Here is a 16,871-nt window from a genome sequence, read left to right as displayed (position 1 = left end):
GCAAGTTTAAGCTCCAACGGGCAGCTACGGTGTGATGAGAGCTGCCAAGGAGGTGTGAATGGAAATAACCAATGCTGGGAGAGAAAAGGTTAAAATATTAGGAAGTGGAGATGGTAGAATGCATATTTTTCCACTAACAGTAATGAAAAATAATTTAACAGACATTCAATTTTTTTTCTTTAAAAACCCACCCATACTGGACATGTGAATATACCCAGTTTGAAAAAATTTCCCCAAAGCCAAAATTACTACAAGTAGAAGCTTTCATCTTAAAGGAACAGTCCACCGTATTTCCTTAATGAAATATGCTCTTATCCGAATTGAGACGAGCTGCTCCGTACCTCTCCGAGCTTTGCGCGACCTCCCAGTCAGTCAGACGCAGTCAGACGCGCTGTCACTCCTGTTAGCAATGTAGCTAGGCTCAGTATGGCCAATGGTATTTTTTGGGGCTGTAGTTAGATGCGACCAAACTCTTCCGCGTTTTTCCTGTTTACATAGGTTTATATGACCAGTGATATGAAACAAGTTCAGTTACACAAATTGAAACGTGGAGATTTTCTATGCTATGGAAAGTGCGCACTATAATGACAGGCGTACTAACACCTTCTGCACGCTTCGGCAGCGCATTGATATCTGAGCTCCGTATCAATGCGCTGCTGAAGCACGCAGAAGGTGTTAGTACACCTGTCATTATAGTGTGGACTTTCCATAGCATAGAAAATCGCTACGTTTCAATTTGTGTAACTGAACTTGTTTCATATCACTGGTCATATAAACCTATGTAAACAGGAAAAACGCGGAAGAGTTTGGTCGCATCTAACTACAGCCCCAAAAAATACCATTGGCCATGCTGAGCCTAGCTACATTGCTAACAGGAGTGACAGCGCGGTCGCGCAAAGCTCGGAGAGGTACGGAGCAGCTCGTCTCAATTCAGATAAGAGCATATTTCATTATGGAAGTACGGTGGACTGTTCCTTTAACAATTCATGAAAAACTGTCCCAAAAAAAAAAAAAAAGTGCCCCAACAACCATCCCAAGACTCCCAGTATGAACAAGTGGGAAACAAACACTAGTCTACGCTATAGCTGTAAAGACGACAATAAAGGTGTGAACTTAAATAAACATTTACTTACTGAAATGCGTCACAAACATGGCAGCTCTATACAAATGATGCACTTGCTAAGCAGTCGTTTTACAAATGAAGTCCGTTTGGTTCTTTACAATACAGCAAATCTATATAGCATGTGTAAACTCAAGATGCTGCTAGATCACTCAAATTAAAAAAAAAAAAAAAAGGGGAAAAAATACAAAAAAAAAATAAACAAATCAGCAGCATTTTCAATCTAATTACAGACTTGATAAAGAAAAAGTAAACACGAGGAAAAAATTCCAAAGAAATATACAAGCTCAGGTATGTACACAGCAAATAAGGAGGTTAAGTAGGGAAAGATGACACTCGACACGTCATGAGCTCAGACACCAGAGGGATTTGTAGATTCCGTCATGAATTGCAACACACCAGAGATTCAGTTACCACAATCAAAACTTCAGCCAAGATTAAGCAAGTCACAGATCTGGTACTCATAATCCAGCCATGTTCTAATCAGAGAGAACTCCCCGCCGCAGGAGTCGGGATGGAGCTGGGACAGTTGCAGCAGTAATTTCATACTGAGAGAGAGACTCATGTTCAAGCACAGGTCCAGCCTGCTGTCAACTGTCTTTTCTGTTCCAGTACTTTAAAAAAAAAAAAAAAAAGGCAAATAAAGCAGGCACATGAGAAAGAGCACTTTCCCACAAAGCTAACTAGCTCCCTCTACTGGTGGTACAGGGGCTTGCACTGCATGGGTAACAGAAGGTTACAGAACTGTAGAAAAACAAAGGCTAGTGAGAGAGAAAGAGAAAATGAGGAAGGCAGATTTCATGTGACTCGCATCCTCCAAGTGCAACACACAACATTTAGTGCAGGAAACCTGACTTGTGACCAAGGAAGTGGGAAGGGGACAGGTTTAACACAAACGCTGATCAAACATTGTGTCCAGCAGGAGTGAAGCAATGAACACAGATGAACAGAGCAGCTACCGTTCCTGCTGCCGAGACCATCACACCACATGTCCAGAGGGTTTCCGAAAATGCCGACTGTATTCATGAAGTCTACTCCACTATATACAGAACAGTTAATTAACAGGGAGGGGAAAAAAAAAAACTAGAGGCGGGGATTTCCTTTGTGAGGTACCTGCGGTCTTAGCGTTAATGAAAGAGGAAAAAAAAGCTTAAAAAGGCAAAATTAAAAAGTAGGAAAAAAAATAAAATAATTTACATGCGCACTGAAATCATTCACAAACAAATCTCCCACTGACTGGCGTGGAACAGGTTAACGGGATGTTTCCTGGATTTCCAAAAAAAACGCCACGCGCGGCCACCGTCCCTCAGCGGGGATCGACAAGGAGCAAGGGGATTAAAATATGCGCTTCCGTTTCAGATAGGAGTCGGCGTAGTGACCCCCGAGACCCTGAGAATGTTGACCCACGTAGCCACCCTCTGGACTGGGCTCTGGAGACGGAATCAGTCGTGAGAAGAGACGCTTCTGTCCACCCACAGGAGTCTAAAGCAGAAACGAGAGTGTGAGTGCAGATAAAAGCCATCACCCTGAGGGATTAAACAGTCTGCAGCTCAGGTGCTGAAAGCTGACCGACCTTAGCTCCACTTCCAGGTGCAGCAGAGAAGACACTGGAGTGAGTGGTGGGAGGCATTCCCACAGCCTGGGGAATCGAACAGAAAAAAAGAGAAGGTTTCTTTTAATAAAAAAAAAAAATAAAAAATAAATCTGCAAGCAGCAATGTGGGGGCCAAGCAGAATAGGTGCAACGGATTCGTCTTGACCCAAGGATTCCAGAGATAGTGGAATTTTGTTTCTACCCAAAAAGCATCATGAGATATGAGCCAAAAGTCATTTTCCCTAGTTATAGCGCCCCCTAGCTGCCAATTTGTTCCAAATGTTTTGTGGGCCTTTTTGGAGGGGTGTGGCATAATGCCACCAAGTTTTGTTAAGATACGCCAAAGGGCAGCCGAGACATGAGCACACTTCCTGTTTCGCATCTGCGCAGCCAATTTTGATTGGCGGCCACGGCCAAACGCTTATGAAATTCTAAACACTGAGCATAACTTTTGTGCGGCTTGGTCCAATTATGCTATGTACCAAGTTTGGGAGAAATTGGTCAAAAATTGAGGGAGGAGAAGCATTTTAATTGATTTTCACAAAATTCAAAATGGCGGGAAAACTACCGTATTTTCTGGACTATAGAGCGCACCTGTATATAAGCCGCATCCGCTCTATTTTTAAAAAAAAATTTAAAAAAAGATATACAAGCCGCACCGGGCTATAAGCCGCAGATATCCATGTTGAAAAATTAGATATTTACTGCATGTACAGAACGATTTTGTACTGTAAATGTACATGTATGTACCTGAACAGATTCTTTCCGAACAGTGCCTTTTAACACGGCAGCAACTTTGCTGATTAAAACGGAACAGAACCAAGAGAAAATAACCGGTATTTATTTACCTTCATTTCTCCTGTGTTTGAAACCACAAGTCACTTTAATCATCTTCGCTGGATTTGAAAATAATTACCAGTTAGTAATTTGTCGTGCGTGTTCTATCTGCTAAAGATCTGCTAATTCTTCTTTGCATTGATTTTTCGTCTATCTTATTTTTGATTCTACTTCCGGTTAGAGCGCCCCTAGCGGTGGAAGAAAAATCCACAGAATAGCCGCACCTTTGTATAAGCCGCATGGTTCAAAACCTAGGAAAAAAGTAGCGGCTTATAGTCCAGAAAACAGAGTATATGGGCGGAAAATGACGTCAGGGTGCGTTGGATTCGTCTTGGCCCAAGGATTCCAGGGATACCAAGTTTTTGAAAATCGGACCAAGGGTTCAAAAGGTACAAGCAGAAATGTACCTGCGACTTTGACCTGTTGGTGGCGCTAGAGGTTTTGAGGTAGAGGCCTGAAATTTGTTGAGCGGAATGTCGAGACTGTCTAGAATCAGTGTGCAAAATTTCACAACTTTTTACCAGACGGTTCTATGGGCTGCCATAGACTTGCAGAGGCGGAAGAACGTTGAATAATAATAAACAGTAGAATCCCTATGGGTGCCTTCGCAGCTTTGCTGCTTGGCCCCCAAAAACACCCCGACCTACGCAATTCATTACTGCGCACCTTTATTACAATAACATCCTGGCCCAAGAAGCATTTTAATGATTTGTCCTTTCAGTGAGGTACAAGGTTAAGGTACTGGCAGCTCAACAACAAATCAATAGACAAGGAGTCAATGAGAGCTGCATCAGAAGCCAGTGCCCCACCCCTCCCTCCCTCCCTCCCCACTTTAAAGATCCAACATCAGCAGCAGCTCTGTAGACGGAGAATAGGGTGGTCCCAAAATGTATGGGAATTTTTTTTTTTACACACCAAAACATTCCGACCACCCTACCATTTTTTTTTTTTTTTTTACATAGGCTAAAAGGCGGCAACAAGCAAAATTTCAGAAAAATTGGTTAATATTTAGAGGTGCCACACGAGGTTGCAAATCAGGTTAAGCCATTAACATTAGTTGGTACGTAGACTGTTGCAGAGAAGATCTCAAACCCCCAGAAAGTCACAGTTCTAGAGGGAATATGCCACTATGAAAAAGAAGAGGCAGGAAGAGTTTATAGACTGATAGAAGGTTAACCTTCATGCACTAAGGGGTTCTTGAACAAGGAGCACTGATCGTAATATGCTGATGAAGTTGTGAATGTTTTTCTTTCTATGCTTTTCAGATGGCTAGCAACAGTAATACAAGTAGCACCGGTGGTGCAAAGCACAAAACCAGAAAGGACAATTACCACCCTGTCCACACTAGGGATTTTGTACCGATACGAAACTACTTTCATACCGCAACACCTGTCCACATTAGCAACTATACCGGTACTGTAGGAAATGTATGGGTTTCGTACCGGTACAGTAGCGCTTCGCTGTAGTGTGGACCGATGAAGCGGTTCTGTATCGATACAAATATAACGCACATGCGCAATGAACCATTCCTACGTCTTCCGGGTTATTCATACAATACAATACGCGCGTGCTCTCCAGCTGTAAATAAAACGTCAAAATGGCTTAAAACTACCGTGGAGCTATATGGAGCAAAGAAAGGGGGGAGAAAGTGAGATTCGTTTTCTTTGTTTCTTTCTCAACTACCTCACGTGTTTTATACGATTAGACTGAATAAGTGACCACCAGAAATACAGACTGTACACTGACAAAAAGCGCACACGTCGTTTCATCCGCCATATTCTCGGAAGGAAGTTACTCGGTAACCACGGAAACATTTCGCGCACGCGCATTTCAACTACCGTGAAAGAAAATCGCAAACATTTCTCGCTCGTGTGGACAGATGCACTAAACTGTACCGGTATACTTTGTATCGATACAGTTATACCACTTTCGTACCGGTACGAGTGTGAACACAGCACAAGTTTGGTTAATTGGTCCCACTTCCAAGGAACTGTCTGGGAGAAAGCTTCCTTCTGCTAGGGAAGTCCTTAGTGTGTTTTTATCTCCACAAGATACCATAATACTGAAGGGTTTAGAAAATCACAGACAAGTAATAGCTATTGTTACTTTGAACACAGGAAGTTATATTACTGTATTAATATGAAACAGTGAATAAGCCACATTATTTTATAGTGTCTTGAGTGAAAACTTTTTTTTAAAAGATATTTTTTGTGGCTTTTTTCATCTTTATTATTGGATAGGACAGTGTAGAGACAGGAAATGAGCAGGAGAGAGAGAGACGGGGAGGGATTGGGAAGTGACCTCAGGCCGGAATCGAACCCGGGTCCCCGGATTTATGGTATGGCGCCTTATCCACCTGAGCCACGACGCCCCCATTGAGTGAAAACTTTAATGGCTTTGTGGCACCTCTAAACATTGAACAAATCTTAACCAAATTTCACACAATAACTTTAGGCAATGTAAAAAAAAAAAAAGGTGGTCGTAACAAAATCCTTAAAAAAAAAAATAAATTTTGGGACCACCCTAACGGAGGAGTAGTGTACCTTATTGAGCTGGGTGGAGGACACGGTCCCAGGGGCACCAAAGCTGAAGTAGGAGGAGCCAGAAGGGCTGGGCGGGTAAGCAAAGAGAGACCTTCCCTCACTGACCGCTCTGTGTCTTGAGTGCTGCAAAGAATGATGAGGTTAGTCTCCAAACACATTCATCACTGCTGATCTGAAGAACATCATGGCTGCCTGGCTATATTTGGAGTAATGAGAAGTGAATACGTTTTCATCCTGGAATTCTGCACTGGAACCATGAGACGAAGCCCACACTACGCAGGACAAACGGCACCCGTCTAAACCTTTACCAACAGGTTCCTTCTGTACGTGCACGTTCTTGCATTACCGTGGTGTTAAAGTGCTGTACTCAAGAGGGCGATTCAGAGTCTTAAACTTGAGCTGCTTTCGAACATCAAAAAGAGCCAGCCAAGGATTTCCAGATCAGGATGGGTGTACAGTACGCTTGGTCAGGCATTTTCAGAGTGCAGAGCTGATGAACCACAGCATAGAAGTCCCACAATACGCTAGAATGTCACCGTCACCTTTCCACAGCTAACAATTCAAACATTTGAGTTATTTACGGTGGCTTGGTGCCAATTTTTATACAGAACACATAACGTTCAAACATACTATTGCATCTCAAAAAAATAGAATATTGTGAAAAAAAGTTCAATATTTTCCATCAGTTATTTAAGAAAGTAAAAATGTTATACATTATAGACTCATTACACAAACTAAAATGTTTCAAGCATTTTTCTATTTTAATCAGTATGGCATACAGTATAAAAACAAAAGACCCCATCTCAAAATATTAGAATTTCATTTCGAGTTTGAGTAAAACAGTATGAGCACAGTGTATCTCTCGGTCTAGTTCAGTACACACAACAACCACCATGGGGAAGACTGCTGACTTGACTGTTGTCCAGAAGATGATCACTGATGGCCTCCACAAGGAGGGTAAGCCACAAAAGGTTATTGCTGAAAAGGGTGGCTGGAAAAGGTGCACAAGCAACAGGGATGGCCGCAGTCTTGAGAGGATTGTCAAGAAAAGTTGATTCAAGAACTTGGGAGAGCTTCACAAGGAGTGGACTGAGGCTGGTGTCAGTGTATCAAGACCCATCACGAACAGACATCTTCAAAAAAGGGGATAAAACTTTCGCATTCCTAATATCAAGCTACTCCTGAGCCAGAGACAATGTCAGAAGTGTCTTATCTGGGCTAAGGACAGAAAGAAATCGTCTGTTGCGCAGTGGTCCAAAGTCCTCTTTTCAGAAGAAAGTACATTTTGCATTTCATTTGGAAATCACGGTTCTAGAGTCTGGAGGAAGAGTGGAGAGGCACAGAATCCAAGGTGTTTGAAGCCCAGTGTGAAGTTTCCACAGTCTGTGAGGATTTGGGGTGCCATGTCATCTGCTGGTGTTGGTCCACTGTATTTTATCAAGTCCAAAGTCAACACCGCCATCTACCAGGAGATTTTAGAGCACTTCATGCTTCCATCTACTGACGAGCTTTTTGGAGATGCTGATTTCCTTTTCCAGCAGGACTTGGCACCTACCCACAGTGCCAAAACTACTACCAAATGGTTTGCTGACCATGATTTGATTGGCCAGCCAACTTGCCTGACCTGAACCCCATAGAGAATCTATGGGGTATTGTCAAGAGGAAGATGAGAAACACCCGACCCAAAAATACAGATACGCTGAAGGCCGCTATCAAAGCAACCTGGGCTTCAATAACACCTCAGCAGTGCCACAGACTGATCACCTCCATGCCACACCGCATTGATACAGTAATTCATGGTAAAGGAGCCCCAACCAAGTATTGATTGTATAAACTTTTCAGAAGTTGGACATTTCTGTATTGTAAATCCTTTTTTTGATTGATCTTAGGGAATATTCTAATAATTTGAGATACTGGATTTCTGATTTTCATGAGCTATAAGCCATAATCATCAAAATTAAAACAAAAAAGGCTTTAAATATTTCACTTCATATGTAATGAATATAGAATATATGAAAGTTTACCTTTTTGAATTATGAAAAAAAAGAATTTATGGTATTCTAGTTTTTTGAGATGCACTAGTATGTTCTTGCATGGACGATGTGATTTATGTTTGGAAGGAAGGGTGGAGATTAGATTTATCTAAAGGATTAGATACTCGAATGGATTGGACAGGGAAAGATTTCCGCATGAATGAACTGCATGTTAAGACAGCCTCCCCTCCCCATTTTCATCTACCTTACAGTGCACATCACAGGTAAATTCAGGAGCAAGACCAATGTAATTCTCCCATTTTATATTAAACTTGGTCAAATATCAGTCACATTTTGTGCAATCCCAGAAAAATTCAGTTGAAATCAAGCCATTGAGGTGAATTGGTCCACCTCTGAAAAACTTGGCATTTGGATTTCCCAGCAAACATCGATTTGTGACATCACGTGTGGGACGCCTCCCTCTGAATCCTACATCAGCACTGGTTTATGAGAAAACGACCTGGTGGTTTTCTGCAAGTTTCTTCAACGTTATCGCTTAATTATTAAAATGGTTAACAGATGTATTGTAGGAGGGTGTAGCAACACCGATCTTGATGGGATTAGTACTCATCGTTTCCCCACATTGCACTCCGGTGACGATTCCATATTTCAATGCAAAACCGCTAGCTGCTAAACTTGGGTTCGGTGCACAGCCTGTGTAGACCATGCAGGGTCTCGCAGCCTGTTGGCGCTTCCGCACATGACGTCATGAATCTGGCTCCAGACTCCCTTGGGATTTTTCCAGACGGGTTTTATTTTATTTTTTTTCTGCTGTAGACAGATGGCCTTGTGCAAAATTACCCTTCTGGATGAGTGTGTAAAGGGACATACTTTCATATTAAACGAATTTGGTCCAGGATCTGCACTTTAAAATCTACGAGGAGTGTCACAACAGGTATGACAACTGACAAGTCTCCAAGATGACGAGCAGAGACCATCCCTGTGTCTGAAATCGCTCCCTACTCACTATATAGGGCCCTATATAACAAGGACGCCATTTTGTAGCGCTGTCCGAAACGATAGTGAGGATTATTACACTATAGCACACTCAAAGTATCCCACAGTGCATCACAAAAAGTAACGTACGACTGATGGTCACCAAACAAGCAATATATCCCATCATGCATCGCAGATGTGCTGAAGGAAAAAGTCTCAAATTTGATTGAATAAAAGGCAACAGCAAAGAAGAAAGTCTTCAGCCTTGATTTAAAAGAAGTGAAAGATGCAGGTACTTTGCATTGATGAATGTGGGAAACACACTCAGTACAATATGGATTTATCACAATTTTGAAAACCCACCAGCCGACTGAGCTGGCACGTTTTAATTGTGCAACAATGACGCAAATACTAGCGTGACGGAGTAGTGTCCGAAAGCGTTTTTCTTCATTTTACCAATGAGCTCACTATATAGTCCTCTACATTGTTCTCCACAGGCGCTTTTAAAGTGGCACACCACCACATTATAATTCTGTAACTTCATCAGTATACACCAAATAAATCAAGCATTCGATTATAATTTAGTAACTAAAACGCAGAAGACCATTAAACGAATGCATACGGGACCATCCCTGTGTTACGCTACACCGCACCACATTACACTATACTGATCTAGCGTAATGATCAGATCAGTATCTGCAGCTAGCCAGCAGCTAAATAACTTTGCGGGTGTTTGTAGTGTTACTGTGCAACGGTTACGCTTATCTATTGTCTTTTCTGACCAGACACAGTTACAGTAATCATATACCAGCACACACATCAAGTTCAGGTCTTTTATTTTGCGTGTCTGATTTGTGTAGGCGAGAGCTGCATTTTCCCGTTGCTTCCCTGTGGTTGTTTACTGCAGGACTTCTGGGTTCCTGGGTCAAAGGACCCGAACTACAGCGGTCGGGGTGGCTTTATAGTGCCAGTCTCGGGCACGCGCACTAACTTGTGCATTGACTGGAGTGGTTTCACCCAATTAACATTATGTGTATTGTAAAAAATGTATGCATGGAAGGTCATGTTTTTTCCATACACAGAAGAAAAAAAAAAAGTTATTAATTCAGGGATGCGCAGCAGACGCATCAGCCTTACCTGAAATGTCAAAGGAGTCTCACATTGACAAAAGATATGTACAGTAAGAATGTGTGGTTTTTTTTTTTAATGATTTAGCATTTCCTATCCATTTATTGGCCAGTTTCACTGTCAAAAAAAAAAAAAGTTACCCGAGAACTCAAATGTATTGGGGTGCCCAAACTTTCACATGGTGTTCCTTTTCTTTTTTCACTCTCCAATTGTACAAAACAAAAATGCACAAATCTTGCAGAACACACTGAAAAGAAATGTCTTGTCTTTACCTTTATGCCTTTTGGTGATCAGTTCATCTTCTGCTCACTTAACTATTCACAGTAAGACATTTTCAGTAAGGGTGCCCAAACTTTTGCATGCCACTGTAAACAAGTTTTTTTTTTTTTTTAAGGCAACCTTGTGAATTAGTTAAGTGCTCGTCTGGAGCTGACTCATTAGGCATGTTATAACTAACAAAACCATGAGACTAGAGGCAAACAAACACCACATGTGCCCAGGCTAAATGAATAGGGGGGGGAATTATGCAAATTTAACCCGAGACCAAATTATTGCTTCAATACTGGCAAAGTAAGAAAGGCAGTGAGGGACCAGTTGCTCTTCAGATCACTTTACGCAAGTCTCTCATTAACCTCGTCCCTGACTGAAGTGATCAGGCGGAGCCGTACCTGTGCTCCGTAGGCCAGGTGTCCGGTGCTGTCCGTAGTCTGCAGATGCTCATAGAGGTGAGAGAGGGGGTCCTGGAGAAGGTTACAAGACCAGGTGGAAAATGTAAGGAACAGGCATAATAAATGTGGCTAGAAGAAAAATCATCCACATCAGAGTGGTGTGATCTGACCAGACGCCGAGAGATGTACTGTCATCACTCTGAAGTGGATCATTTTCATATAACTGCACGGTCTGGAATGTGTTATTCCACTTATAACAAAGTACATCTCTTCATCTGCCTGTCCGTGCATCTTTAAAAAAAATTATATATTCTGTTAGTGTTCGAATTATGTGGAGTGTCTGCTGTACAAGCTGTTACCATAGAAACAGCTTACAACAAGCACATTAATCTATTGTTCACGTTATAGCTGAACTGCTGTCTCAGCCTTGTGGCGATACAGAAATGGTTAGAGATGAAAGTGGAGCAAAGGAAAAAAAACCTGAAATGGGGGGGGAGGGGGGGGCGGTGGCAACGTCCCCCGAAAATATTTTAACACAAACCCCTGCATTTTAGTACTTATTTTCACTAAAACAAGTTATAACTTTTAAGCCTTTTTCTTTCATGTACATTAATGATTAACACATCAAAAATATCACATTTAATTCCCCTAGTTAATGAGTAATTTTCAGGAGTGTGTTTAGAAAACGCAGTGATTTTCCTGATACACAGTTCATTACTTTTAGGGGGGGGGGACAAAAAAAAAAAAAAAAAACCCAGTTGAAGGTAAACTCAGCAAAATCCCAAACCAGTCCTGTTAAAAAGTAAAGGTCTGTTAGAGTTTCTAAAGCTTTCAGGTTTCAGTGTTGGGGACGTTGAGCCTCGTTTATCAATCTTTTAGTAGAGTTGTGCGTTTGCAGAAGCTAAAGTGAACTAAACATTTCCAATTCAGATTTATGCGAGTTGAAGCCAGTTGTTTACATTAGTTCGTATAGACCCCTTCGCAGTAAACGTCATTCATACGCAAGAGGAAATTGCGCGCGCAGCCTGGACTCAAAAAAGACTCCGCGACGGTAGAGACAAGAAGAAATATTTGGAAGAAACGCCTAGCTGTTGTGTTGTCGGGTGTCAGAATCGTAGCAGTGATGGGGTTAAAATGTACAGAATTCCAGCAGGATCTCACCCATTCCCAAAAAAAAAAGGGGGGGGGGGGGGGGGGGGGCAACATCCATGGCTACAAGCCATCAAACGTGTAGACTGGGATGAAAGCACTATCAAAAATGCGCGGGTTTGCAGCGCCCACTTCATCACAGGTAAGATCAGGCTATTTATTAAATCTCTCTTTTTATTTTTTCTAGTCTTCGTTTATTGATGTAGCAAAATACTTTGGTAACGTTTGTCTGATTAGCTGGGTCATAGTTACACAATGTAATGAATATTGTTAGCATGTTAACTTAGCTTTGCATGCAATTTTGTTTGTAGGAGAGGTCTCGCTTGACTCAAGCAGTCCAGATTTTGTGCCATCATTATTTGTGTACGCCGAAAATCACAATTTTAAAGCGAGGATGGAAAGGTGAAATTGTGTGCCCTCACTCTAAATGCCAACTTGCGCTGACTGCTGTAACCTAGCTCCCGCCCCGTTCAGTTTCATTTCTGCTCTCTGCCTCTCGCTTTTTACGCAGCTCTGATTTCTCTTAGCTGCACTCTTTACACCATCATTCCTTTCATGCCATTACCTCCTGCAGATTGCTGTTTAGTGTTTAGTAAACTTATGGCCCTTTTCCACTACCCTTTTTCAGCTCACTTCAGCTCGCTTCAGCCCGACACGGCTCGCATTTCGACTATCTAAGAACAGCACGACTCCGCTCACTTCAGCCCTACTCAGCACCCAAAACTCGTACGGTTTTGGAGTAGGGCTGAAGCGAGCCAAACCGAGCTGAGTGGGGCTGGGGGCGTGAGGAGACACTCCCCTGTGCACTGATTGGTGAGGAGGCGTGTCCTCACACGCCCCGCGAGCACGCTGGGATCTGTAAACACCGTAAACCCGGAAGAAGAATTACGAAGCCTTATGCGCCTCGCCTCATCTATACGCTCTTGCCAGTATCTGTTGGCGTTGTCGGTGACAACAAGCCACAGCACCAAGACCAGCAACACTAACGACTCCATGTCCTCCATGTTTATTGTTTACTCTCCGGGTTGTGAGACTACCGCTTAAAAGCTCACTGATGTCACTGTTTGCGCCGCCTAACGACATCACCTGACGTCCACCCACTTTCGCTAACTCCACCCAATGTGTCCACCCACTTCCAGCCAGCACGGTTCAGCACGGTTGTAGTCGAAATGCAACTCCAACAGCCCCACTCAGCTCGACTCAGCCCAACTCAGCACCACACGGCTCAGCCCGACTCAGCCGCGTTGGTAGTGGAAAAGCGGCATTACTAACATCGTCCGTCCACTCTTTAATTAAATGCGGATCCGGTAGGCGATGTCCACTTGTTAGAGTTAACTTATGTAGCATTCTTGATCTTGCAACGACAATTGTTTGGCATAATCTGACAGCTCATAATGCCGGTCTACGGGCAGCGCCATTGTTTCTGGGTCCAGGCTGCGCGCGCATCCTGGCAACAGTCGGTTTGTTTACAAACATGCGAAGGGGTCTACTGTCTGTAAATTTAAACACCAATGAATACCAAATTTCTCATGTAAATCAGGGGCGTAGTGAGGATTTTTCAGGGTGTGTGTGTGTCAGTCACACACTGACTGGCAGCCTGTGTGTGTGTGTGTGTGTGTGTGTGTCAGTCACACACTGACTGGCAGCCTGAGTGCATCATGTAACAAAAATATTACCATTGCTAGTTTTAGGCAGCTTAGAAACCGGCTCTTCCATTATTGCTGTTTCTTCCACGGTTTCTTGATGCTGCGTTCTAGAAACGGCACTAAAACTTGGCTTCGAAGCCACAAAATGCAACTCTGATGGAAAGTTATATTTTTTTTGGACATGGTGAATTAACAAGTGAAAATACTCGTAATTTGCAACTAGATTGTGTTGCGCTTGCGCAGAACGGTGTCAGCCCTGTGCGCTTTAGCACGTGTACCTGAAGGTGCACCTTGGCATGCTCGCCTAACGAGCTCCGGCACACGCGCCGCTAACAAAACACCTGTCTTTAATCAATGAACTGTGTTTGGGCTATTTAAGGACCGCGCCCATGCAAGGACAATGCAAAGTATTACGCCACGTCTAGGAACACGAAAAATAAATTTCTCCATTTGGAAAACCGGAGATTTTCAAGACTTGTCAAATACCCGGATTTCCGGGTCATTAGCAGAAAAAAAAAAAATCCGGTGGAAAATCTGAAAACCCGGAATTCTGGAACACTTCCATGACTAAATGGTGCACACCTCCCAACCAATCAGATTCAAGTATATGAATGCAATGTAGTATAAACAAAGTTATGCTAACCTGGTGTACTGCTGGGAACTCGTACGAGTCTTGGCAGCGCAGGTTATAACTGGAGGGGATGCTCTGGATGGGCCGCTGGTTAGCCATGCTACCTAGTATTGGTCTCTTCCTGTATGGGTGGGGCCTATTGTTGGCAGCTACACACACACACACACACAAAAAAAAAAAGGCATAAGACCCACAGGAGGTGGAGGAGGTGAGGGGGGAGGAGTATATGAGACAACTTACCAGAGGATGGGAATATACTCGGTGAGTTCAGAAAGGGGTTTGGGGACATGCCCATTTCTTTGGGTGGCTCTCCTAATAAAGACACCTTCACAGAAAGGGAAACAAAGAGCTTTTAGTCAAACTCTGCAGGACCAGCCATTCATGTGTAATCATAATGAAAAGCTGAACGGTGCGTAGGCGCAGACAGTTTACACCGAATCACAGCACTGATTCAATTGAGGTTTTTCACCCACGTGACCAAGTCATGTGATGCATCGTTAGGCTGCCATTTTGGACGTCACGGCTCGAACCGGTTTGAATGCGAGGAAGGCGACAAACGAAAAACATAAAAGAAAAAGGAGCGAGATGCAGAAAACACCTTCACTATCCAGCGACGTAGGGCATTTACAGGGCGAGCAGAGGGAGAGGGATTTGCAAAAATTGAGGTTAGCAGGCTTAGAGAACGACGTTTACCTGCTTCCACCAGGATTGTTCACTGACGTACGGAAGTACACGAAGCCCTCGTCTTTACCTGACTTCGGCCCACATGATCTGTATACCTGTGTCGTTAAAAACCCATCGCCATACACAGGTATTGATCTGAAAGCGTATACGAGTTTGGATGCCTACAAATATTTTGTGTCAGGCTGGGTAACATGCCTACATCAGTGGGTCGTCCCTGGAGCCGGTGGTCACCATCTTATTACAGCTAAGGTTTGTTCACATTTTCATTTACTTTCGGTCCTCAGGATAAACAAAATGTTATTAAATGTCATTGAAATAAAGTTCTTAGTCTGTTGAGACATGGCCCGTTATAAATTTGCTGTTACCAGACAATGACCAAGAACTGTATTATTAGGGTCGGTGTCTGTGTTGTAGCAGTGCACTAGCAGCTAGCTGTTAGCACTAGCTAATGTCAACAACATCATAGCTGGTATGTTACTGTAGCAATGTTTACGTTCAGTCATTTGGATGACTGTTAAAACCTTTCAGTCTCAAGTTTTTCCTTTACTGGATTTACTAGTTTACTGTAATTATGATCCGGCAGCTATTTACACCGGATCCAGTGTAAATAGCTGCTGGAGCGCGCTCCGGCTTGCTCCCCCTCAAATTAAGCAGCGTGCTCCGGGAGCAAGCCGGAGCACGCTGCTTAATTTGAGGGGGAGCAAGCCGGAGCGCGCTGCTTAATTTGAGGGGGAGCAAGCCGGAGCGCGCTGCTTAATTTGAGGGGGAGCAAGCCGGAGCGCGCTGCTTAATTTGAGGGGGAGCAAGCCGGAGCGCGCTGCTTAATTTGAGGGGGAGCAAGCCGGAGCGCGCTGCTTAATTTGAGGGGGAGCAAGCCGGAGCGCGCTGCTTAATTTGAGGGGGAGCAAGCCGGAGCGCGCTGCTTAATTTGAGGGGGAGCAAGCCGGAGCGCTCTCCGGAACCTCGGCCGGAGCACTCCGGGAGCAAGCCGGAGCGCGCTGCTTAATTTGAGGGGGAGCAAGCCGGAGTGTGCTCCGGAACCTCGGCCGGAGCACTCCGGGAGCAAGCCGGAGCGCGCTGCTTAATTTGAGGGGGAGCAAGCCGGAGCGCGCTCCGGCAGCTATTTACACTGGATCCGATGTCTAACACGTTTTTTTTTTTTTTCAAGCTAGTTCTCCCTCTCTGTCTGCAGCGTGAGTATGTAGCTTGACCTTCAAAATGGCGGACACCGGGGCGTCATGTGACCCTGTGACGTCAGGTGAAAAACCTCAATAAGAGGTAATGTTTTGAGCTGCAAAATTAAAAGGATGACTGTACGGTGACGAAACGTCAAATGGGTCGTGTTCCGTTTACAGTAATCCTGACCCTTGCAAGGCCGATGCGGATGCAGTGTTGACTGTTTGGTACTTCAGGTCGTGGAGTTTAAAGAGGCCTCCACCAGCCCCACCCTTGAGTGGGAGTTTGAAACTGCACTCCTTTTCAAACGCATGCTAATCGAGATGCATCCTTCACAGGAGCTTTCTACAGCATCTTTGGTTTGTGAGGTAAAACAGACACTGGTGCATCTCCAGCGTCTCCCCCAGCAGGACCCTGCACCCTCCCAACACAACACAGGAGTGTAGTTCCATTGTAAGAGTTGTTTTTAATTGCTCCAAAATAAATGTGAAGACTTAGAGCAGATACGCAGAGCCATGGCCTCACTTTGTTTATAAATGCCTTGAGACCTCAAGAATGGCACAGGAATAGTTTTAAGCGTTAACAAATCTAATATAGTCATCTTTACGATTAAAGTCATTTATATAGGTAGCGGTCTGAGTGAATGACCTTGACATCTGTAACACCACAGCAGGAAGCCTATCGGTCTCATCACCGTTTCCGCTAAGGGTTGTTTTACAATCAGGGT

General features: G+C 43.7%; 1 protein-coding gene across 4 annotated transcripts in view; it reads right to left on the bottom strand.

Moving 5' to 3' along the window:
* Nucleotides 1-1,108: 1,108 nt before the first annotated feature.
* raver1 (ribonucleoprotein, PTB-binding 1) overlaps nucleotides 1,109-16,871 on the bottom strand; it is a 62,337-nt gene continuing 46,574 nt past the window's right edge. For all 4 annotated transcript variants that reach the window (XM_060943174.1, XM_060943173.1, XM_060943175.1 and 1 more), the window contains exons 9-14: nucleotides 14,525-14,609; nucleotides 14,297-14,433; nucleotides 10,859-10,930; nucleotides 6,094-6,216; nucleotides 2,694-2,759; nucleotides 1,109-2,602 (exon numbers count right to left, since the gene is read on the bottom strand). In XM_060943174.1, the coding sequence (XP_060799157.1) occupies nucleotides 2,456-2,602; nucleotides 2,694-2,759; nucleotides 6,094-6,216; nucleotides 10,859-10,930; nucleotides 14,297-14,433; nucleotides 14,525-14,609 (630 nt within the window). In that variant the 3' untranslated portion in view covers nucleotides 1,109-2,455. The remainder of the gene's footprint in view (nucleotides 2,603-2,693; nucleotides 2,760-6,093; nucleotides 6,217-10,858; nucleotides 10,931-14,296; nucleotides 14,434-14,524; nucleotides 14,610-16,871) is intronic.

This window comes from Neoarius graeffei, chromosome 16, assembly GCF_027579695.1.
Source record: "Neoarius graeffei isolate fNeoGra1 chromosome 16, fNeoGra1.pri, whole genome shotgun sequence".
Taxonomy (NCBI): domain Eukaryota; kingdom Metazoa; phylum Chordata; class Actinopteri; order Siluriformes; family Ariidae; genus Neoarius; species Neoarius graeffei.
Note: the sequence above shows the minus strand (reverse complement) of the source record. Positions and strands in the feature narration are given on the sequence as shown.